Raw genomic sequence first — 23,387 nt, 5'->3', positions numbered from 1 at the left:
AAATCAACAGAAGGATTGGAGTATGAAGTCAATGAAGGTTTCCCAAGAAAATAGACCAAAAAGGCAAAGAGATGAAAAGCAGGAGAGAAAATATAAGGAAACTAAAACATTAATCCAGATGATCCAACAGATAAAACAGAGGGAAGAAAATTATTAAAGAAATAATATAAGAAAATCTTCCGGAACTCAAAGATGCTACATAACTCAGCAATGACGAATATGTCCACACTCACTATTGAGTTAACCACAGATTGTGTTATGTTCTTATTGGAAGGATGGAGGGAGGAAAAGTGGGGATGGTTCTGTAGGAAAGTTCAATCCTCATCTACCACAAGAAGTCAACAAATGCCTAAAACTGGTAGATCAAAAAACAGTATAAACAGAAATGGAAATTAGTAAATGGTTGAAAGAGGCAGCCTATAGAGAGGGAAACTGCGAAAGGTGGGGAAGGGATTTTTATTATGGGCTTCTCAGTACAATTGATATTTAAACCATACGTATGCATTTTTTTTTTTTTTTTTTTTTTTTTTTTGAGATGGAGTCTCACTCTGTCGCCCAGGCTGAAGTGCAGTGGCCAGATCTCAGCTCACTGCAAGCTCCGCCTCCCGGGTTCACGCCATTCTCCTGCCTCAGCCTCCCGAGTAGCTGGGACTACAGGCGCCCGCCACCTCGCCCGGCTAGTTTTTTTTTGTATTTTTAGTAGAGACGAGGTTTCACCGTGTTAGCCAGGATGGTCTCGATCTCCTGACCTCGTGATCCACCCGTCTCGGCCTCCCAAAGTGCTGGGATTACAGGCTTGAGCCACCGCGCCCGGCCACGTATGCATTATTTTTTATTTATTTTTAATGGACACATAATAATTGCAGTGCAGTATGATGTTTCTAGACATACATATAGTGTGTCATGATCAAATCAGGATAATTAGCATACCTATCACCTTAAACACTTGTCATTTCTTTGTGGTGACAACATTCAAAATCAACTCTTCCAGCCATTTTGAATTTGTGTATTATTTTGATAAATTTGATGAAATAGAAATTAATTTAAAATGGGTACAATTTTAAAACTGCAATGTGATGGGATCAAATTTAATAATTTGGAAAATTCGCTTATATAGAAGAGTCATGTCTCTCTAAGAATACTCAATGAACTGGCATAGGTGGGCATAAGCACCATCAGCATGGAAGGGTTCCTCCTGATGTCACAGGCCACTAAGGCAGTTGGTGGGGTGTGGGTGGGGATGAGAGCCAGGAATGGCAGCCCTTAGGTGGTCACCATTTCCCTTTCCTGGCAGCCTGTATTTGCTTGGGAGACCTGTCTCTTGGGTATAGATCCTACTGGGCTGCTAAAGAAGAGAGGTGCTAATCCTTTTAGAATGACTTCTAGGAATTCACTAGGATGCCCTGCCTCTCCTACTCAGGACGTGGAAAAAAATGCTGGGTTTACCAAAGGTGGATGAGCCAGGCCCAGGACTAGAGCCACAGGGCCTCTCCCTGGATGTGCTATAGTCAGGCTGTCTCAGCAGCTAAAAGAGGCTGTACACATTTATTGTCAGCAGAAGCTGGGACAGATGAGCCTTGGTTACCATCTCCTACCTGGAGCTCCCCTGGGAGGTGCCAATCATAGGGGATGGGAGGACACATACAACGCTTGCTGGGGCTCCGGCGTTACCGCTGAGGTGCATCTCCTTGGCCACTAGCCCTGGGGTCTGACCTCCCCTTCTTTTCCTCTACCCACTATTCTTCCTATTCCCTTTCTTTCCCACCTCTCCCTCAGTTCTCTAGAGCTCTGTGCAGGGATTACTTAACAAACTTACCTGCTGAAATGCACTTTTTTTTTTTAAACCTTTTAAATTGTTATTTTTTTTTTTAACCTTTTAAATTGTCACTTTTAAAAAACTATACCATCCTTAGATAAGCAGGAGATATTCTTTGTAGAAAAATAAGAAAATATTAAAAATCATCCATGATTCGATTAGTCAGAAAACTCCACTGCTGGTATATGAATTTCCAGAATGTTTCCAGGCTTATAAATAGGTAAAAATACTATCACAGTCTCATCTAAGCACCCAGCTACTGAGCAATCATCACCTACTGGGCTGTGCTGAGGCCTTTAGATGTGTTAATCTCTCTTAATCCTTCCAACTTCACAAGCTAGGTGTTATTGTGCCCCATTTACAGGCAGGAAACAAGTTCAGGGAGATCACATTACTTGCCTGAATTCCCAACTTGATTAAGAGACTAAGCTCAATTTCAACCCTTCAGGCTGAGTCCAAAGTTACTTTCCTTGAATGGTTTGTAAGATTTTCCATTTCTTTTTTTAAAAAATGGTACATTCAAATATCTTTCTCATCAATATATATTTTCATCATTCTGCCTAATGACATTCCCTTGTATGAATGTGCCAACGTGGAATAACCAATTCCTTTCTGTTGGGCTTTCAGATGTTTCCTTTTTGTAAATGATAAACAATGCAGTTATAACTATCTTTGTACATAAACTTTGCACAAGTATGAGTATTTTCCTAGAATAAATTCTGGAAAGTGAAATTGCATGGTCAAAAGCCAGACACATTTTTAAAAGCTGCCTCTCTCCCAATCACACATTTCCCACATCCATTTATTTGCTGAGGATCTTAACAAAATTTGGACTGAGATTAAACACAGAATCAGAGAAGCCCTATACTAGGAAGATCTTAGTATACACCTTTTGAACTAAACCAGTCTTGCTTAAAAAAAAAAAAAAAAGATCAGGTGCAGTGGCTCATGCCTGTAATCCCAGCACTTTGGGAGGCCGAGGTGGGCAGATCATGAGGTCAAGAGATCGAGACCATCCTGGCCAACATGGTGAAACCCCGTCTCTACTAAAAATACAAAAATTGGCTGGGCATGGTGGCGTGTGCCTGTAGTCCCAGCTATTTGGGAGGCTGAGGCAGTAGAATCGCTTGAACCCGGGAGGCGGAGGTTGCAGTGAGCCGAGATTGCACCACTGTGCTTTAGTCTGGCGACAGAGTGAGACTCCATCTCAGAAGAAAGCCCTAGACCCTCTGCAGAAGCCTGCTATGCCTTCAGTGGGCCAGGCAGCGCATCTGGGCAAGTGAGGAAGGGGAAACCCAGAAGGAGGTAGGGAAGGCAGGGCAGGAGAGCCATGCTGTGGGCCCACAACCAACTGGCTTGGGGGAGGCTGCCATATTTTCCCAAGTGAAACACTGTCTTCCTGAGTCTAAAGACCTCACAGCCATCACTGACTATACTGAGCTGCCTCACTGTCCCCAGGACTCTCACTCTATCCAGGAAGTCAACACAAAGTCTCTTGGGCCTTCCCTTTATCCAGCTGCCACCACTTAGCACCCTGGTCCTCCTTGGACAGTTTCCAAGGCTGGGTTGGGAAGTCCCAAACAAGACGTGGTCTTACTGTTTTCTTACCTTGATGTGTTTTCCTCCAATGGGCTACAAACTCTGGTACCTGCAAAAAACAAGGAAAGTAAATGATTGAAACAGGGCACTGAAGGTGGGCCTTTGAACAAAGTAAGCCTGGATGGAAGTTGAAAGATGAGAGCCCATCTGTGGCAAGTTCTTTGAAAGCCACTGAGGTATGAGTTGGCAGCATGCTGGCCCAGGGCAGACACAGGCACAAGCTTCCACCCAGGTGCATTCTCCACTCAGAGGGTTTCTTTCTCATTTGGTCTGTTAATGCTCCTATACTGGCAGAAACCTCAGTGCCCTTTCCATTTTGTCTCAAGGCCTTGTATAAAAAATAAGTTGTCCCTCATTCATTTTCATGGATATTCATCAGCTATTTACTGAGCACCTATATATGCCAGGCACTGTCCTAGGGCTCTGGGAATACAGCATTGGACAAAAAAGGTTAACACCCTGCCCTCAGGGAGCCTGCAGTCTACCGGACGGCAGGGTGGGGAGTGGTTGTAGTGAAGAGACCAAAAACTAACAAAATACATAAATTAAAAATATAGGAATCAGAAGTGGTAAGTCCTAGGGAGAAAAAACAAGGCAGGAGAGAGGGGTAGGGAATATTGGGGCAGAAGGTGAGAAGGGGTGTCAAAATTATAAAATGTGTGTCCAGAGAAGGCTAGACACCTGAGAAGGTAAATTATGAACAAAGTTACCTGAAAAGAGTGAGGACATAAGCCCTGAGAATTAATGGGGAAGAAGCTTGCCAGGTGGAGGGAATGGCAAGTGCAACAGCGTGGCAGTGAGGGCCTGTCTGACGTGTTAACAGATCAGTGAGGAGGGTGGTGCAGCCAGAACGAATAAGGGAGAAGTAGGAGAGGGATCAGAGAGGTAGCGAGAGGCTCCACAGTATTCACAGCATTCAAGGGAGGTCCTTGTGTGAACTTGGGCTCTGATTCTGAGACAGGAGCCACTAGAGGGTTTTTTACAGAGAAGTGACATGATGTGACTCACATTTTAACAGGATCACTCTGGATGCTGTGTTGAGAATAAACTGAGAGAAAGAGTATAACCAGTTAGGAGGCTGTGGCAGAAATCTCAGCAAGAGACAATGGTGGCTTGGACCAGAGCAGTAGCATGGAGGATTTGCTGATGGATTGGAAGTGAGAGATTAAAAAGAATGGGGTTAGAACCTGACTGGGGCAGGTTAAAAAGAAAGGAGGTGAAGCTGTGAACTACAGGACAGAGTTGGCTGGGAGTAGCGGGAAGATTCCCAGTTTTGGCCTGAGCATCTGGGAGGATGGAATTGCCATTTTCTGAATGGAAGCCTACAGATGGAGCATGTTTTGTGGGAAGATAAGGAATGTGGTTTTGGACGTAAGTGTGAGATGCCTTTTAGGCACTTAAGTGGAGAAGACTGTAGGCAGGTGGAACTGTGAGTCTGGGGAGAGGTCCAGGCTGGAAATGAGTACTTGTGAGTGCTCAGCACATAGTTCTTTAAAGCTGTGACACAGGATGAGATCACCAAGAGGGTGGACGTCATTAGGGAAGCTGTCAGCTGGGTGCAGTGGCTCACACCTGTAATCCCAGCACTCTGGGAGGCCAAGGCGGGTGGATCACCTGAGGTCAGGAGTTTGCGACCAGCATGACCAACCTGGTTAAACTCCGTCTCCACTAAAAATACAAAAATTAGCTGGGCGTGGTGGTGGGTGTCTGTAACCCCAGCTACTCGGGAGGCTGAGGCAGGAGAATCACTTAAACCTGGGAGGTGGCAGTTGCAGGGAGCGGAGATTATGCCATTGCACTCCAGCCTGGGTGACAGAGCAAGACTCTGTCTCAAAAAAAAAATAAAAAAATAAAATAAAATAAAAAAATAGGGAAGCTGTACAAGGGCTGAGCCCCATTCAGTAGCTCAGCGAAAGAGACTGAAAAGGACTAGCAAGTACAGTAGGAGGGAAACCTGGAGAAAGACTTCTGAGGAGGATGGCATAGTCCACTATGACAGGTCAACTATTTAATAATATGAAGACAGAGATATAGCTTCTTGGAGTCACAGGTATCCTGGTCAGGGATGATTCAGTGGAATGGTTGAAGTGAGAACCTGACTACAGAAGGCTCTAAAGAGAGGAGCTGAAGTTGGCAGCTGAGTGATAGAGTTGGCTGGTGGCAGGAGGGGGGCTGGAAGCAGAGGGAGAGGGATCTAACCTACATTGGTTCTACCTTAAGAGAAAACACAAAGCTGGTACTTCCTCAACACGTGTGCGTGGCCACTGTTGTTACTAACACTGCGCCAGGTCCTCCAGGTTGCTAAGCACCACCCAGGTGTGGTCCTATAAGCCAGCTCTCCACCTGTTTCTAAATTCCTAAGAAGTTATTTCCTTTTTCTCACTGCTGTGTGTAGCCTTAGGATAAATGCCCATAGCTTGGGGCTGCTGAGCAAGTCCTCAGATGCTTGTTGACCAAGATCTGGCTTTCTCCTGATGAGAAGTAAGTGAGCAAGACAGACAGGGACTCTGCTCTTGGAGAGCTTGCCTTCTGTGGAGGAGATAAATAATCACCAAGGAAATGGATACGCAGGCAGATAACTTCAGATGCGGACGGGTGCTATGAAGACAGCAAGCTGGGGTGAAATGTAAAGAGTAAGTGTGGGAGTGACCTCCTTTGGCCAGGTTGTGTGGTCAGGTGCCTTTCTGGGAGGTGACATTTAGGATGACACCTGGACAGCAATGCCCAGTTTATTCTCCTTAAGCTGGCCTCTCTTCTACTGCTCCCAGTCTTCCCGGTGGCTTCTACAATATCTGCACTCCTGGAACAAGGCCAAGGCCTTGGGCTATCTAAGTGCAAAGCCAAAAGGAAACAATCCTTCTCTCGCCAATACACACTGTGGGAACTTTTTATCCATGATTACAAAATACATGCATTTTCACTGAAGGAAACTTGGAAATATTGAAAACAGGAGAAAACGTATAATTCTACTACCCAGAAATAACTACAATTAACTTTGGATGCATCCTTCTGGACATTCTTCTATGCACACATATAGGTATTTTTTTTCTTATTTCCTTGGGTTAAAAATGAGATTGTGTACATTGTGTTTTATGATCTGAATTTTGACTAAATCTGTTATAAAGCACTCTTCTCATGAAATTAATTTTCTTCTACATAATGAGTTTTAATGGCTGCATTAAAAGTATTTCATTACATGTACATTTTTACCACATTTTATTTAATTCCTAAACATTGGCCATTTACATTGTTTCCTATGATTTTCACTACGAGCAAATGCTCTAATGAACAATCCTGCATTTTTTTCCTTGGAGAAGGGGGTTTGCCAATCTCTTATTTCCTTGAGTTAAAACAAAATATCACTGTCCAGTGGCAGTGACACGGGTCCCACGGCAGCCTGAGGCTGAGGGCATGAGAGGGCAGGAATGAGCCGCAAGCCTAAGGAGCCACTCAGATGCCAGAGGCTGATTTAGTCCTATGATGTGCCAGGTCTTGAGTTTTCCTCCCCTGAGGCCCTGATCAGTAAGAAAACAATAGGCCTCTCCCATAAACCCAGAGAAATCCAAGGGGATTCCCCACCTCAGCAGGAAGAGGGTGTCACTCTCTGACCCCAGAACAGAGACCACCTCCATCCTCCCTTGAAATCCCCTGGGGAAGCTTCTCCTGCCCTGCCTCCCTGGGGAAAACATTGGCACGGTCAGGCCTTCAATCTTTCTTTGGGGAGGGGCTGCCAGGGAATGCTCGGGAAACAGAAGGTTCCATAGGAATAGCAGGGCCTCTCCTATCCCTGACCCAGCCTTGCCCTTAAATCCTCAAATTCCCCACAGGGGCTGGCAGAGACAGTCTATGCTCCCTGTAAGAGGACGTCCTGAGGGCTAGTGAGTTCTAGGGTGAGGTAAGAAGCCACCAGATGAGGGTTTGAATCCTGGCTCTGACATTCCAGCCTCGTCTTGGGCAAGTGACTTCACCTGTGGAATGTGAGCTCCACAAGGAAGGAACTTAGATTTGCGCCCCTTAGCATTCAATAGGGGCTCTATAAATACCAGGCCAAGCCAATGCATGATCCTTTCTGAGCCTCAGCTGCTCATACGTAAAATGGATGACACCTATCTCACAGGTTTGTTGTGGGGACTAAATGAAACTTAATACAGTTAACACTCCACTGTTTAAGAAACATTAGAGCCCAAAGCCCTGGAGGGCTACTTCCACCAGGCCCCATGCTTTGCAGTCTCCTCCTGGGCAGAACTGGTTTACCTCCACTCTGCTACTACCACACCCCAGACATACCTCTGGTGTAGTACGCAACACATTGTGTGTGTACTTGTCCAACTCCTCCCTGAAGCTTCAGGGCAGTTAAAGACAAGAATTTTGCCTCTCCATCGTCTGTGCCTCTGAGTGACACTATGAAGTAAGCAAGGGCATTATTTCCATTCTACAAATGAGAAAACTGAGGCTTAGAAAGATTAGATGACTTGCCCAAGTCACACAGTGGAGAGTAGGAGAGCAAGACCTAAACCTGGTTCTCATTTCTGGGCCTGTGCTCTGTAAACCAAAAATAAAATTCCAAGGCACCCCCAACCGTCTGAATAGACCCCTCCTATCAGCCAAGGGCATTCCAAAGTTAACCTGAAAAACTAGTTCAGGCCATGATGGGAAGGGGGAGCCAGACATGCCTGATTATACCCTCTTCCCTTTTGGAATTACTGACTCTTTAAGACTGATAAGAGATATTTACAATCCATTCTCTCTGAAGCCTGCTACCTGGAGGCTTCATTTGCATAATAAAACCTTGGTCCCCAGCTGGGCAGTGGCTCACACCTGTAATCCCAGCACTTTGGGAGACAGAGGCCAGTGGATCACAAGGTCAGGAGATCAAGACTATCCTGGCTAACGAGGTGAAACCTCGTCTCTGCTAAAAATACAAAAGATTAGCTGGGCGTGGTGGCGGGCGCCTGTAGTCCCAGTTACTCAGGAAGCTGAGGCAGGAGAATGGCGTGAACCTGGGAGGTGGAGCTTGCAGTGAGCCGAGATTGCACCACTGCACTCCAACCTGGGCAACAGAGCGAGACACTGCCTCAAAAAAAAAAAAAAAAAAAAAAAAAAGAAAACAAAAAAACAAAAAACAAAAACCTTGGTCTCCATGGCCCCTTATAATAACCCAGACATTCCTTTCTGTTGCTTTCTATTGATAATAACTCTTTCAACCAATTGTCAATCAGAAAAATCTTTGAATCCATCTATTACTTGAAACCACCCCCACCCCCCAACCTAGTTATCCTGCTTTTTTGGACAGAACCAATGTACATCTTACATGCATTGATTGATGGCTATATCTCCCTAAAATGTATAAAACCAAACTGTGGCCTGACCACTTTGGGCACATGCTCTCAGGATCTCCTATGGGCTATCTCACAGGCCATTGGTTACTCATATTTGGCTCAGAATGAATGTCTTCAAATATTTCACAGTTTGACCAACAGCTCTATTCTAGATGATTCTCTTGCAAAAGGGAGTTGGTGGTGAGAAGGAAGCGAGCCAATTCTCATGTCCCTGAGGAAAAAGGCAGGCAGAGCTTCGAGAGGAACAAGGTGCCTGGGGAGGCAGCAGGGCACTGCACTCACCTCAGCCCCATCCTGTCTCCCCATGGATCATCGTGCATGCAGCAGCTGTGACCCCCAGAGGCCTCTAGTTTGGCATAGGCTGAGGCAAAGGGGGCCCCCAGGTTCCCTCTACCGGTGTGGAGCCCAGTCAGCAAGGGGACTGGGGATCTGCAGCCCAGAGTTGACTATTGTGGCCCCAGCAGCAGGATGATGGCTGTAGAGCACCTGCTCAGGAGCTGGCCTATCTCCAGCTATGGGGCAGGAAGGCTCCCTACCAGACCACACGCATCTTGATGCACTCACCCCTGTGAGCCCAGGACCCCTGCGATACCTGCTGAGGTGAAGGCTGAATGAGTGAGAGCTCCCAGCCTCCAGCATCAGGGCGTTAGGGAGAAGAAGCAGCTAGACTCAAGCCAGGGATGCAGAGGGAGGGAACAGGCACCAGGTAGGAGGGTTTTAATGTCGCCCACCTCTTATTATGTTGTATGTTTCTGGAGGATGGGTCCATGGCTGATCCATCCTTGTGTCTCTACCACAACCAGTAGACTACTTTACAGAGAATTGATAGTAAGTACAGCTTATTGAAGGTGTAACCAAAGCCAGTATACAGGATGACAGATAGCATCCGCCTTGCATGTCTGGGTCATCAGGGAAATGGCCAATGTCCAGTGTGTCCTGACCAGGATGGTTCTGACAAGGATATCCATAGCATCCATAGAGGGTGCTCCCTCCCCAGGCAATGAACTCTCCCTCCGGCACTCCCTCCTTTCTTTCTTCCTTCCTTTTTTTTTTGAGATGGAGTCTCACTTATTGCCCAGGTTGGAGTGCAGTGGCACGATCTCGGCTCACTGCAAACTTCACCTCCTGGGTTCAATTGATTCTCTGGCCTCAGCCTCCCGAGTAGCTGGGATTATAGGAAGGCACTACCACGCCTGGCTAATTTTTGTATTTTTAGTAGAGATGGGGTTTTGCTATGTTGGCCAGGCTGGTCTCAAACTCGTAACCTCGGGTGATTCTCCTGTCTCGGTCTCCCAAAGTGCTGGGATTACAGGCATGAGCCACCGCTCCCAGCGCACTCTCCCTTTCTTAGCCAAAGAGACACCACTTGGAGGAAACTACCTGGATCTAGGTGCTTCCCTAGTGAAAAAATGGACTGGGGATGTGGTATAAATCCTTGCCCCTGGGAATCTGGGAGGGACCTAGAATATGAGAAAAAACAAACAAACAAACAAACAAAACAGACCAATTATCTCTTTATTGAGACCAAAATGCTGCTTTTGCCTGAATGGTCAGATTGGCTGATTCCTCTTCCACCTGACATCTCCATTGCATGCATGGCTACAAATAATCCTGATGCTGCACATTTAAAATAGTGCCTTGTTTGAATCGCTTCAGTCTGTCAGTATAAACTGTGTCTCCCTTGGCAGGTATGCTGTGGAGGACAGTGCAGGGCTTGTCTCTGTAGGACCAAACTCAGTATGAACTTATCACCTGCCTGTGTGTACAGCTGTAAGCTTCAGGTAGAGGATGTCATAAACCCTGGAGTGGGACATCCCTAGAGACCAGGTCATTATACCATGTCCATCTATTGAGGCCCTAAATTAAGTTCACAGAATTAGGCCTAAACTCCCCAGACAGTAGCCAAAGGTCTCAGACTCTGGCCCACTCCACCTGTCCACACCTGCCTCTCATCTTGACCTTCACTCACTTAACACAGTGCCCAAAGGGAGGTGCAGTTGACTGGACAGGCTGGCTTTGGCTTAAACCAGGGGTTCTTAAAGAATAGTCCTCAGACCAGCAGCATCAGCATCACCTGGGACTTGTTAGACCTCCTGGATTGGAGCCTGTGGGGTGAGACCCAGCAAACTGTGTTTTAACAAGTCTAGGTGACTCTGGTTGCACTAAAGTTTGAGAACCACTGGGTGAGTCATTCTCTGAGCCCAGGTTGCCCTTCTCAGCCATTTTCTGCCTATTGTAATCTCAACCACCTTTCGAAGTTCAGCTCAATACCATCTCTTTCGGGGAGCCCCCATAGTCCCCCAATTACTTGTGAAGGCCTCTTCCTCGAACTGACAGCACCTTTGTCACCCCATCCCCCATTCTAGCGAAAGACCTTCATTTCTGCTTCTCCTTTGCAGCATGTATTTTCTGCTTTGTTTTATAGTAAACTTTGAGCAGTTGTTAACTGCCTTCCCACACCGATTCCCCTCTAACACACAAATGTTACTCTATAAAGGCCATGTCGTACTTCACTCATTCTTTTTTATTTTGTATTTTTGAAACAAGGTCTTGCTCTGTCGCCCAGCCTGGAGTGCAGTGGCATGATCTTGGCTCACTGCAACCTCTGACTCCTGGGCTCATGCCATCTTCCCACCTTAGCCTCCCAAGTAGCTGGGATTACAGGCCCATGCCAATATGCCTGGCTAATTTTTGTATTTTTAGTAGAGATGTTGGCCAGGCTGGTCTCGGTCTTGAACTCCTGGCCTCAAGTGATCCGCCCACCTTGACCTCCCAAAGTACTGGGTTTACAGGAGTAAGCCACCGCACCTGGCGCAATTTGCTCATTCTTTGAGTAAACATCCACTGAGGATCTGCTCTACATGGCGGGGGCTGTGCTAGGCACTGTGGTTCAGACAAAGGTGCACCCTTATCCTTATCATCCAGGAGCCAGTGGGGGAGAATGGCAAGGTGGCTGGCAATTGCAATACTTTGAGTTGCACTGAGACAGAATACTTCTGACCACAGGGGGCCCCCTCATGCCCCTCCCTGTCGGGACCTCTGTTCTAACTTCCATCACCAGAGACGAATTTTTTTTTTTTTTTTTTTTTGAGACGGAGTCTCGTTCTGTTGCCCAGGCTGGAGTGCAGTGGTGCCATCTCAGCTCACTGCAAGCTCCGCCTCCCAGGTTCACGCCATTCTCCTGCCTCAGCCTCCTGAGTAGCGGGGACTACAGGCGCCCGCCACCACGCCCAGCTAATTTTTTTTTTGTATTTTTAGTAGAGATGAGGTTTCACCGTGTTAGCCAGGATGGTCTCGATCTCCTGACCTCGTGATCCGCCTGCCTCGGCCTCCCAAAGTGCTGGGATTACAGGCGTGAGCCACCGTGCACGGCCACCAGAGATTAATTTTGCCTGTTTTTCCTTTTTGTTTGAGACAGGGTCTTGCTCTGTCGCCCAGGATGGAGTGCAGTGATGCGATCATAGCCCACTGCAGCCTCGAATGCCCAGACTCAAGCAATCCTCTCACCTCAGCCTCTTGAGTAGCTAGGACTACAGGCATGTGCCACCATGCCCAGCTATTTTTTTTTTTAAAGAGACAGAGTCTTGCTATGTTGCCCAGGCTGGTCTCAAACTCCTGGTCTCAAGCATTCCTTTTGTCTTGACCTCCCAAAGTGCTGGGATTACAGGTATAAGCCACCGCACCTGGCCAATTTTATCTGTTTTTACACTTCATATAAAGAGAATCATACAATGTACCTTCTGGGTGTCTGGCTTCTTCCCACTCAACATTATCTGTATGATCCATGTATGCTGTTATGTATAGACACAGTTTGTTCTTTTTAAAGATTGCTGTGTTGTCTACCATTGTGTGGATATGACACAATTTAACCATTCTGCTGTTGATGACCATTTGTGTTGTCTCTAGTTTGGGGCTCTTATGAAAAAAGGTACTATTAGACATAAGACAGAAGCATTTTAGTTTATGTCTGCTGGTGGACATTTGTACTCATTCCTCTTGAGTATGTACCTAGAGGTGGAACTCATAGTTTATGGAATGGGTATAGTCTTAGCTTTAGTAGATAGTACCAAATAGTTTTCCAAAGTGATCGTATCAATGTACACTCCTACCAGCATATAAAAGAGTTTGCCAACATTTGGTATTATCAATCTTCAATTTTAGTCCTTTCTGTGGGTATAGAGTGGCATCTTACACGTTTTAATTTGCTTATTGGCTATTTATATATCCACTTTTAGGATATTCCTGTTTAAGACTTTTGCCTATTTGCTTTTTTCTTATTGACTTGCATGAGTTCTTTGGACCTTCTGGATACAAGCCCCAGTCCTCTGTCAGGTATGTTACTGAGAATATCCTCTCCTCTCCCAGTCTCTGGCTTGCCTTTTTACTCTTCTTTTTTTTTGAGATGGAGTCTGCTCTGTCACCCAGGGTGGAGTGCAGTGGCATGATCTCGGCTCACTACAACCTCTACCTCCTGAGTTCAAGCAATTCTCCTGCCTCAGCCTCCCAGGTAACTGAGACTACAGGCACCCACCACCATGCCCGGCTAATCTTTGTATTTTTAGTAGAGACGGGATTTCACCATATTGGCCAGGCTGGTCTCAAACTCCTGACCTTGTGATCTGCCTGTCTCAGCCTCCCAAAGTGCTGGGAATACAGGTGTGAGCCACCGCACCTGGCCGCCTTTCCACCCTTTAATGGTATTTTTGATGAACAAAAGTTCATAAATGTTCAATTTACCCATCTTTTCATCTATGGCTAGTGTATCTTGCTTAATTAATCTTAATTCCAAGAAGTCCAGTTAACAGAAATAACAAAAATTACTAATATTAAAAAAGACAAAGAAGTGAAGGAAAAAATTGGATGGTGGGTGTGGGAGAAGGACTGCATCAGATCGTGAGAGTGTGTTCACTTGACTGTGCTGTGCAAAGCCCGGGCCTTGTCCTGTGTTGTGGTATGGATGGGAGCTGAACCTCCAGGCAGTGCAACAAACATGCGCCCTGTTTGGATCAGATGCTGTGCCAGATGGTGGAAAGGGCTCTGTGGGGTGTAGGGGGATCCTGGCTCACTGGCTTAAGAGAAAGATCACTCCTTTTCATGTGTGTTAAGCTGGGTCTGACCCCCAAACCCTGGAGATTCCCTTTAGTCCAGGCCCTGCTCCTCTGTGCCAGAGCCTGCAAAGACAGCAGTGCTGACACTTGTCCAGCTGGCTCACAAAGGGGAAATTCTCCCCTCCTTGAGTCACCACATAGACAGGAGGAGCTTCAAATAACAAGCGCTGGACTCTAAACGATCCCTATGCTCATTTCACTATGCTGCATCACTTTCAAAATCCCCTGTGATGCTTGTGGATGAAGTCTAGATCCAGAAACTTTCCCCATGTTTTCCCCAGTTTGAGTAGAACAATACCCTGGGAGTCACAAGCTACATCATACAACTGACTTCCCTAAAAAAAAAAAAAAAAAAAAAGAGAGAGAGAGCGAGATCTTGGACTCAAGGTTATGAGTTTGCAGTGCGGGGTCCTACCCCCACCTCTTCTGCTGGGAGGTGATGGTAGTAGGCTTGCCAAGAGGACCTCAATCTACCAGATGGACGCAAGCTGCCATCCACCTTCCCAGCATAAAGCCAGCTCCAGCACCTCTGGGGCAGTTTTCTTCCTATCCAGGGTCAAGCTCTTGGCGGCTTAGAGATGCAGTGTGCCAGTCCCAATACCATGGCTGTGTATCACTGCAGATGAAGGCATACCTTTTTTCCAGGACGTGCAGTGACCCCATTGGCAGCAGACACTCATTTCTGATATTTTTGTATGCCAAGTCTTGGGTAAAACAACCACGTGATCTCTTAAGGACCCAGGTTCCTTGTTTGTCCCTGTTCCTCGCCCCTTACCACCACTTTTTCCATGTGCCACCCTCTCATAACAACTCAGAAGCCCAGGGTGGAGTCAAAGGGGTCTTTTAAATCCCCTAGGGGCATATGAAATTCTGGATGTTTGTGAATTTTCCTGGGGAAAGGGTCCATGTGTGCCATTAGATTCTGGAAGGGGTGTGGGACCTCAGAAAAAGGTAAGACCCACTGGACCGAGTCCTCTTTAAATGGAAGTGCGTGGATCAGTTCGATAAAATTAATTTACAGTAATGAGCTATGTATCTTTAGCTAACTGCACTTCTAAAAAGACACCCGGGAAGGGAGAACACTTAACTAAAATTATATTTCTTTTCTTTTTTCAGATGGAGTATTGCTCTTGTTGCCCCCAGGCTGGAGTGCAGTGGCGTGATCTCAGCTCACTGCAACCTCTGCCTCCCTGGTTCATGTGACTCTTGTGCCTCAGCCTCCTGGGTAGCTGGAATTAGAGGTGCCCACCACTGTGCCCAGCTAATTTTTGTATTTTTAGTGGAGATACGGTTTCACCATGTTGCCCAGGCTGGTCTTTAACTCCTGACTTCAAGTAATCTGCCCACCTCGGCCTCCCAAAGTGCTGGGATTACAGGCATGAGCCACTGTGCCTAAAATTATATTTCTAATGACAAAACTTAGGTACAGCTCATACCTAAATAGAGGGGAATGACATTACGCCACTCCCACCACTACACAAGACCAATTTTTCTGGTCTAGATGACTTTTTGGAGGCTCCTGGAGCAGGAACAAGGGGTTAGTGACTACGATGTGTCGAAAGAGACCCAGGTATTTCTCAGATAAACCTCAGCTCTTCTAGCTTGAGAGAAGGAAACATTCCCAACATAATTTTGGGGCCCAGGGACCCTGTTTCCACCATCATATCAGATTGTCATATGGGAAGGGTGTGCCTAGAGCACACACTCCCTCCCGAAAGGGCTGAGTCCCCAGAAGACCTATGTCTGCTCCATCCTGGGTCCCTGCTCTCTCCTGGTGACAAGATACAGCTGCCTGTATGAGTGGCAGTCTGGGGCCTCCTCCTCCCTCCCTCTGCACCACCCCACTCCTCCCTCCTTCACCCCCCACATACACACTGGGTTCTTCCTCCCCTGCTCTCTCTCAAGAAGCGGGCCCCTGCCCCCACTCACAGTCAGAAGGAAGTGATTCTGCAAGGCCTCCCAGGGACTCCCAGGATTGGCTCAAGGCACCAGATTGTTAAATAAGTGGGATTTTTTCAGTGTTTGTAGAAACTCTTGTTTAAAAAGATATAACCATCCAAACTGTTTATGTAACCCTTGGGAAGTCTCAACAGATATGGTTTCCTATTTATAACTGTGGCCGGGACTTAAAAAATACAAGTGGAGGGGGACTGTCAAAATCGGAGAAGTTGTCACGTTACAGTTGTAGGCTTGCATAACTGAGTTCGTATTTTGCTCTAATTTGAGAAGTTTCTTTTTATTCACTTTTCTCCTTTTCTGGCTTTCTCTTCCTTTGTTGTCCACTGCTGTGCACCACACACTCCCGACATTTTCCGAGAACAACATAACTATTTCTCTGAAGTGGAGGTTCAAAATAGGGGTTTTTAGAATGACCAAATAATAATGAACGCTAAAATTCATTTCAAAGCCTAGGACTATTCTATTCGTACTGATATTCCTAGTCTATTGTCATGCGCATCTGTCCGTGTGAAGAGACCACCAAACAGGCTTTGTGTGAACAGTAAAGCTTTTTAATAACCTGGGTGCAGGCGGGCTGAGTCCGAAAAGAGAGTAGGCAAAGGGAGATAGGAGTGGGGCCGTTTTATAGGATTTGGGTAGGTAAAGGAAAAGGAATTTCACAAGGTAATGTCATCAGTTAAGGTAGGAACAGGCCATTTTCACTTCTTTTGTGGTGGAATGTCATCAGTTAAGGCAGGAACCGGCCGACTGGATGTGTATGTGCAGGTCACAGGGGATATGATGTCTTAGCTTTGGCTCAGAGGCCTGACATCTATGAAGATAAACATAGCTGTCTTCTCCCCCCAGCCCCTACACCTGCAGGTGTCTGCTCTGTCTCTGGGTTGTCCGCTCTGGAGGCAGGTGTCAGACCACCTGGTCTCACTTTCCTGGGTCCAATGGCAACAGAATCCACAGGTCCCTATTCCCATACAGGGGGAATGCAAAGTTGCTGGGGGACAATCACAGTGCAAAGCTGAGATCTGGGCTTCTTTCTAGAGCCATTCTGAGGTCTTCATCACTCACACCAATAATCCAACTAAAACCTGGCTCTTGTAGGAACACATCCTCTTCTTTATTAGGGAGGCTGTTCTTTGAGTTAACATAGTAGCAGCTTCATTCACAGATCTTTCTGGCAAAAAAGAATCTGATGAGATCTATGCCTCCACCAAAGGCACAGTTTGATAACACTTTGGGGAAGGCTGGTTCATAACTCCTGAAGAAGAGTCTGTGATAAGAACCTCTGGCCCACAGGCTTCTTCACACTGCACAACCTCCAAAAATCCCTAACCACTGCTAATAGCTAGAAGAAGGATAGTGACTGTTCCCAACACAAAGAGATGACAAACACTTGAGATGGTGGATATGCTAATTACCCTGATCTGATCACTGTACATAATATGTACTGAAACATCACTCTGTACCTCATAAATATGTATAATCATTATAACACATAATAATTATGAGGTCCCAGACAATGATAATACGTAATAATTATACATATTTATGGGGTACATAGTGATGTTTCAATATGTATAAATTGAAGTGGTTTCAATTATGTATAAATTTTAACTACATTAAAAATTAAAGAAAAATAAATTTTAAAAAACAACAACAACAAATTCTTAACTGCTGTCAAGCTAGCACTGACAACCGAAGCCTCAGCCCAGAACCTCTCTGCTTCCACCTGTGCCAAGCACCCTAAGAGGGAAGGCAGAGGCACACAGCCCTTACACCTTGGAAGGGTTTCCTCTGAGGGCCTCACAGATTGAAGGGGTTGAAGATGAGTGGAGGGTGTGGCCACCTCAGCTCTAGCCTCCTTCTGCTGAGGGACAGTGCCCAAGGAACATCCTGGTAGATCCAAAGGAAGGTGGAGAGTCCCTCTCTGTCCTCTCTACCCACCTCATCCCCACCAAGCCCTGATGTCACTCCCTGCTGTGCCCACCCCGGAAACCCTTGACCACTTCCCACAGGTCCACTCCCAGGGAAGTTCTTTAACTGGTGGGTGTGGGAAAGAGGAAGAGGAAAAATATCATTTTTACCTTCCCAACTCCTTGTATCCCATGAGCCTCCAGTATTAAAATGATTACCCATCTGACCTGGAACTCTCATCCCGGGTATAATAATGGCTCTTTTTATACCCATAAGGAGAATGGGTAATGAAGAAACGCAAAATCCCAACTCATGAAAATGTGGTTGAAAAAGGGAAGACCCATAAAAGTTCTCATTTGTTGACCAGAGACAATAAAACGATTACTTAAAACAACAACAACAACAAAAAAAACCCACCTCTGGGGTCTTTCCAAATAATGGAGGAAAACAAAAACAGGGGAAGATGTGCTCTAGTCTTAGAACTCCAATGCGGCCCCAGACTGGTGAGCCCCAACAACAGTCAATCCCCATCCTCAGCAGCCTTCTGCCCACCTCACCCCACCAATACGAGGTCCCAGACAACTCAACAAACACTCATTGACCGTGTACCGTGCACTTCCAACCATTCCAGGAGTTGGAATTCTGCAACCTCAAGGTGCTTTGGGAGGAGCAGGGAAACAGCTCAGTCAGCATGAACTGTGTGCTGACATTTTGCTAGGTTTAGAGGAGACAAAAATCTGAGAAAAAAACAGCTAAGAATACTCCAACCTGGGAAGTACTAATCTACACATAGCACCATAGGAGCAAGGAACAATTAATTCTACATAGTGAGGTCAACCAGAGAAGGTGTTTGTTTAAGTTGGGCCTTGAAAGCACATAAGGATTTTGCTGGGTGTAACTGGGAAGGAGTGGCATTCCAGGCAGAAAGAACTGAGTGAGCAAAAGTCAGGGTTGGGGGTGGAATGGGCCGTTGGTCGTGTGTGATACGGCGTGTAGTCAGGCCAGTGTTGCCAGAACACAGGGTCGGAGAGCAAGAACAAAGGAGGTAAGGCTAAAAGGCAGGCTGCAGTTTATGACAGCCATGAACACATGCCATTCAAAGGACCTGTTGCATGGAGTGCAGACAGCTGACAGGCTGCAGCCTCGGATCCACCGCACCCTTCAAGTCAGACCATGTTGCCTCCTGGGTGGCCCCCAGCCAGTGGCAAAACATGGCAGGATTGCTCCGGCCTGTCCATTTCTGCCCGAAGTGGGACTCTTCCCCTGGGCAATCTTTGGCTGGAACTCCCTGCTGGGCTGGTTGAGACATTCTTACACAGCAAGAATCACAGTCTGATGCTCTTTCAACAGAATTATCCTTCCCTCTCTTGCGTCCCAGGAGTTAGATCCGGACTGCAGTCTGAAAGCTATCTTTTCTCTCCGTACTTCTGCTCCTTTCTCCTTTATCTTTCATAGGCATTAGCTCTTCTTCCCCCCAATAAATCTTCTGCACTTTTCATTCTGTTTTGGTGTCTGCTTCTTAGAGGACTCCAACTGGGAAGGACCTTGGATGAATGTTTGGGTTTTGCTGGCAGTGAGGAGCCATTGAGGTATTTTAAACAGGGTAAGCCATGGTCAGATCTGAGTTTCATAAAAGCAATTCTAGCACCAGGGTGAAGAGCCGGGAGGTGGGGGAGACAGGGAAGCAATGGGCAATGAAAAGACCATTTAAAAGGATGCTGCATTGATTGGTACAAGGTTTCAACAAGGGGCAACTGGAAGTATATACAACTTACTATGTATATATCCTTTAACTCAACAGTCTCAATTTTAGAAATCTATTTTATAGAAACACTAGCACAAAAGCATAAAAGTATAAAAATGAGGATGTAGTGGCCTATAAATGTTATCAGGACATTGGAAAACTTCGTGGTCATCTGTAGGGGAGGAGATGAAATAGCTGTACATCTATGTGGTAGAATACATACCAAGTAGTCTTTAAAAAGAAGACAGCAGGTCTCTATGTACTGTCATAGAGAAATATACACAATAGACTGCTATTTGTAAAAAGCCAGTTGCTAGCCGGGAGCGGTGGCTCATGCCTGTAATCCCAGCACTTTGGGAGGCTGAAGTGGGTGGATCACCTGAGGTCAAGAGTTCGAGCCCAGCCTGGCCAACATGGTGCAACCTCATCTCTACTAAAAATACAAAAATTAATTGGGCGTGGTGGCGGGTGCCTGTAATCCCAGCTACTTGGGAGGCTGAGGCCGGAGAAACGCTTGAACCCGGGAGGTGGAGGTTGCAATGAGCCGAGGTTTTGCCACTGCACTCCAGCCTGGGCAACAGAGTGAGACTTTGTCTCAAAAAAAAAAAAAAAAAAAAAAAAAAGCCAGTTGCTGTACAAAGTATATAGCATGCTCCCATTTTCATGAACAAAGCTGTGCATATGTATGTTTATAAAGATCCACATTTGTTTGTATAAATAAGTCTGGAAAGAGATACATCAACTGTTGACAGAGGTCACCTCTTGAAGGTAGTAGGGCTTTCACTTTTCACTTTCTATGTTGTTTTTATTTTGCTTGGTGCTTCTCTATATTTTCCACTTCTTAAAATGATGAATATGGTTCATTTCTCTTATTAGAACACAAATTTTTAATTTAAAAAGTTTCATATCTACTTGGAAAACCATATAAAAATTATTTATATTGTATTTCCAGAGAAGAAATAACAAAAAGCTCCTAGAATAGTTGGGAAGACTGTCAGTGGCTGGGTCAAGGTAAACAGAAATTAGAGACGAGCTGGAATAGAACGGAACACAGGGCGGTGAAGACAGAAGCTCCAGAAGAAGCCAAGAGTGCTATCTTGAGTAGTGGGCAGGTGACCCACAGAAGGGCAGTGGGTGGGAAGTAGGAGTGAGAGGGGTCTATGCTGAATGTGCCAGCCTTCAGGAGGCTCAGGCCAGGACAGGGTGTATAAACAGGAGGTGACACTGGCTCCTGCTTTAGAACTCAGGAGAGTATTTAGGCCTAAACACTCATGACCTACAAAAGATTAAAAACTTACTAACAGTACTCACCAATGGACTAAAATGCTAATGGTAAACAGTGAAGTCATTGAAAAACCAGAAAAATATTGGTGAATACTTATCTAAGGGGAGAAGAATTTTGGATAAAAGAGCAAACAGCATTTTAAAGGACTAGAAATTTTAGCTATATTAAAAACAAACACTAAGACTTTAAAAACAGAACTCATAAACAAAATCAAAAGGCAAGCAAAAACAAGGGATTATATTTACAGCAACAGTGACAGAAAGGACATGTCCTTCATATATAAAAAACATATGGCTGGGTGTGGCTCACGCCTGTAATCCCAGCACTTTGACAGGCCGAGATGGGCGGATCACTTGAGGTCAGGAGTTTGAGACCAGCCTGGGCAACATGGTGAAACCCTGTCTCTACTAAAATACAAAAATTTAGCTGGGCATGGAGGCTTGCACCTGTAAGGCCAGCTACTCAGGAGGCTGAGGAAGGAGAATCGCTGGAACCGAGGAGGCAGAGATTGCAATGAGCTGAGATTGCACCACTGCACTCCAACCCAGGAGACAGAGTGAGACTTCATATAAAAAAAAAAAAAAAAAAAGTGAAAAACAAAACAACAACAACAACAAAACCCAAAAAACACAGATGAATTTTTAATCAGTAATAAAAATACGTGCTCCAAAGAAAAACAGCACTGGAGCTGGGCATGGTGGTATGTGCCTGTAATCCCAGCTACTCAGGGGGCCCAGGTGGGAGGATTGCTTGAGCCCAGGAGTTCAAGACCAGCTTGGGCAACATAGCAAGATCCCACCTCTATAACAAATAAGTTAGGCAGGTATGGTGGTGCACAGCTATAGTTCCAGCTACTCTGGAGGCTGAGGTAAAAGGACTGCTTGAGCCCAAGAGTTTGAGGCTACAGTGAGCTATGATTGTGTCACTGCACTCCAGTCTGGTTGACAAAGCAAGGCCCTATCTCTTAAAAAAAGAAAGAAAAAGAAAAACAGCATTGATTATGGTATTTTGTATTATAAACATTATTTTGTATTGGTTAAAATTTTGTTCAGTTACATAAAACAGAAAACAACAGCGGCTTAAACAAGATGGGAGTTTATTTCTTTCTCGCATTGAAAAAAAAAGTCCAGAAATGGTCAGTTCAGGGCTGGTTTGGTGGCTCCAGGTGTCACCAGGGACCTACGCTTCTTCTGGCTCATCCTGTCCCTATTCCTAAAGTGCAGCTGTCATCCTCATGTCTCGTGGTGGTTGCTAGAGTGATAGTCACTGCATCCTCATTTAAGAAAGTAAGATGGAGAAAAGAGGGTGAATAGAGGGCACACCCCCTCCTGTTAAGGAGCTGGCTTCGAAGTCCCATATGACACTCCCTTGCATCCATTGTTCAGAACTCAGCCACATGATCATACTTAGCTGCAAAGTTGCCAGGGGAATATAGTTTTTAGCTAGGTGGAAAAGGGATCAGCAAAAAATTGGTTTTGTTACTAAGAGAGGGAATGGATACTGTAGAGCAATGAGCAGTTTCTAACATACATGTGAACAAAATTATCAAATGAAATACATATGTAAAAGATTTCAGGATCAACCTTACCAACAGTCAAATATAAGTGAAGCAGGCCTTTTATGGTCTTGTCTGGCTAAGGTATTGGAGAGCTTGCTAGACAAGTCGTGAAGACAGTCAAGAGCTGACTTCATAAGAACCTTGGGACAGTGCACATGAACAGAACAGAGTTTCAGGGTAAAAATGGCCCTTTCTCCCCAACTGGGTGGCTCAGGGACCCAAAGGCAACTTCCTGGCTGTTCCCCCAAAGTCTCCCTCCAACTCCCAAGTGACATCAGATTCTGTAAATGCTGGGAAGTAGAGAAAATTCTGTACCGAGGGATTCTCTAACTAAACTACGGCTAAAATTAAATTTTAGGTGTTTTTGAAAGTTCCTTAAAAAAAGTAATATCCTCATGCAAACTGACTCAGCAGTTTCAGAACTTAAAAAAAAAAAAAAAGAACCTCTGTCATGTTCTTGGGGTATCACAAATTAAACAAGAAAACCAGCCACTAAAATAAGGACCGGTGTTTGGATACTACACGGTGGTGATGTTAGGCAACCTCAAATTATGTCTTCTGGCAAATTCAGGACTTTACGTGAGCTCCCACAGATGGTGATGTCAATGCCACCACCCTTCAGAAGGCACAGAGAAGGAAGGTGCAGAGCACACAGCAAGTGTGACTCCACAGGCTTCTGAAGTTCACAGGCCTATTTTGAATAGTTAGTGTGCCTTTCTCCATCCAGACCACCACCAGTTACCTCTCACGATTTATTTGAAAGCACTTACTTCTAGTGTTTGCTCTTTTTAAATGGTTATTGATTGGGAAAAATACCAGAGTAAACTGATGTTTCATGGCACATACCACCACATCTCTGGGGGAGACGATCTTTAGGGCATGGGAAGCTACATGATATAATGACGAAATGCGCCCATGCTTTGGAATCAGAAACACCTGGATTTGAGACCTAGCTCTGTGGTTTACCAGCTGTGTGTTCTGGGACAAGTTATTACGCTTCTCTGGGGCTCAGGTTCCTTGTCTTAAGATGGGCTAATACAGTGCTTACCTCATCGTATCATCAAGTTGGGT

General features: G+C 45.6%; 1 protein-coding gene and 1 long non-coding RNA gene across 7 annotated transcripts in view; one reads left to right on the top strand and one right to left on the bottom strand.

The window, feature by feature from the left end:
- Positions 1 to 23,387, bottom strand: part of CARINH (colitis associated IRF1 antisense regulator of intestinal homeostasis) — a 70,925-nt gene that overhangs the window by 24,792 nt on the left and 22,746 nt on the right. For all 6 annotated transcript variants that reach the window (XR_013418513.1, XM_015140732.3, XM_015140731.3 and 3 more), the window contains exon 3: positions 3,425 to 3,464. Coding sequence is in view for 5 of the 6 variants with exons in the window: in XM_015140732.3 (XP_014996218.1) it covers positions 3,425 to 3,464 (40 nt within the window). In the remaining variant the exon portion in view is untranslated. The remainder of the gene's footprint in view (positions 1 to 3,424; positions 3,465 to 23,387) is intronic.
- Positions 5,554 to 21,483, top strand: LOC144341530 (uncharacterized). The gene is made up of 3 exons (XR_013418514.1): positions 5,554 to 6,452; positions 13,157 to 13,261; positions 14,979 to 21,483. It is a non-coding gene; the product is annotated as an uncharacterized LOC144341530 (long non-coding RNA).

This window comes from Macaca mulatta, chromosome 6 (genome assembly GCF_049350105.2).
Source record: "Macaca mulatta isolate MMU2019108-1 chromosome 6, T2T-MMU8v2.0, whole genome shotgun sequence".
Classification (NCBI taxonomy): Eukaryota; Metazoa; Chordata; class Mammalia; order Primates; family Cercopithecidae; genus Macaca; species Macaca mulatta.
The sequence above is the reverse complement of the archived record's forward strand: the minus strand, read 5'-3'. Positions and strand labels throughout refer to the sequence as shown.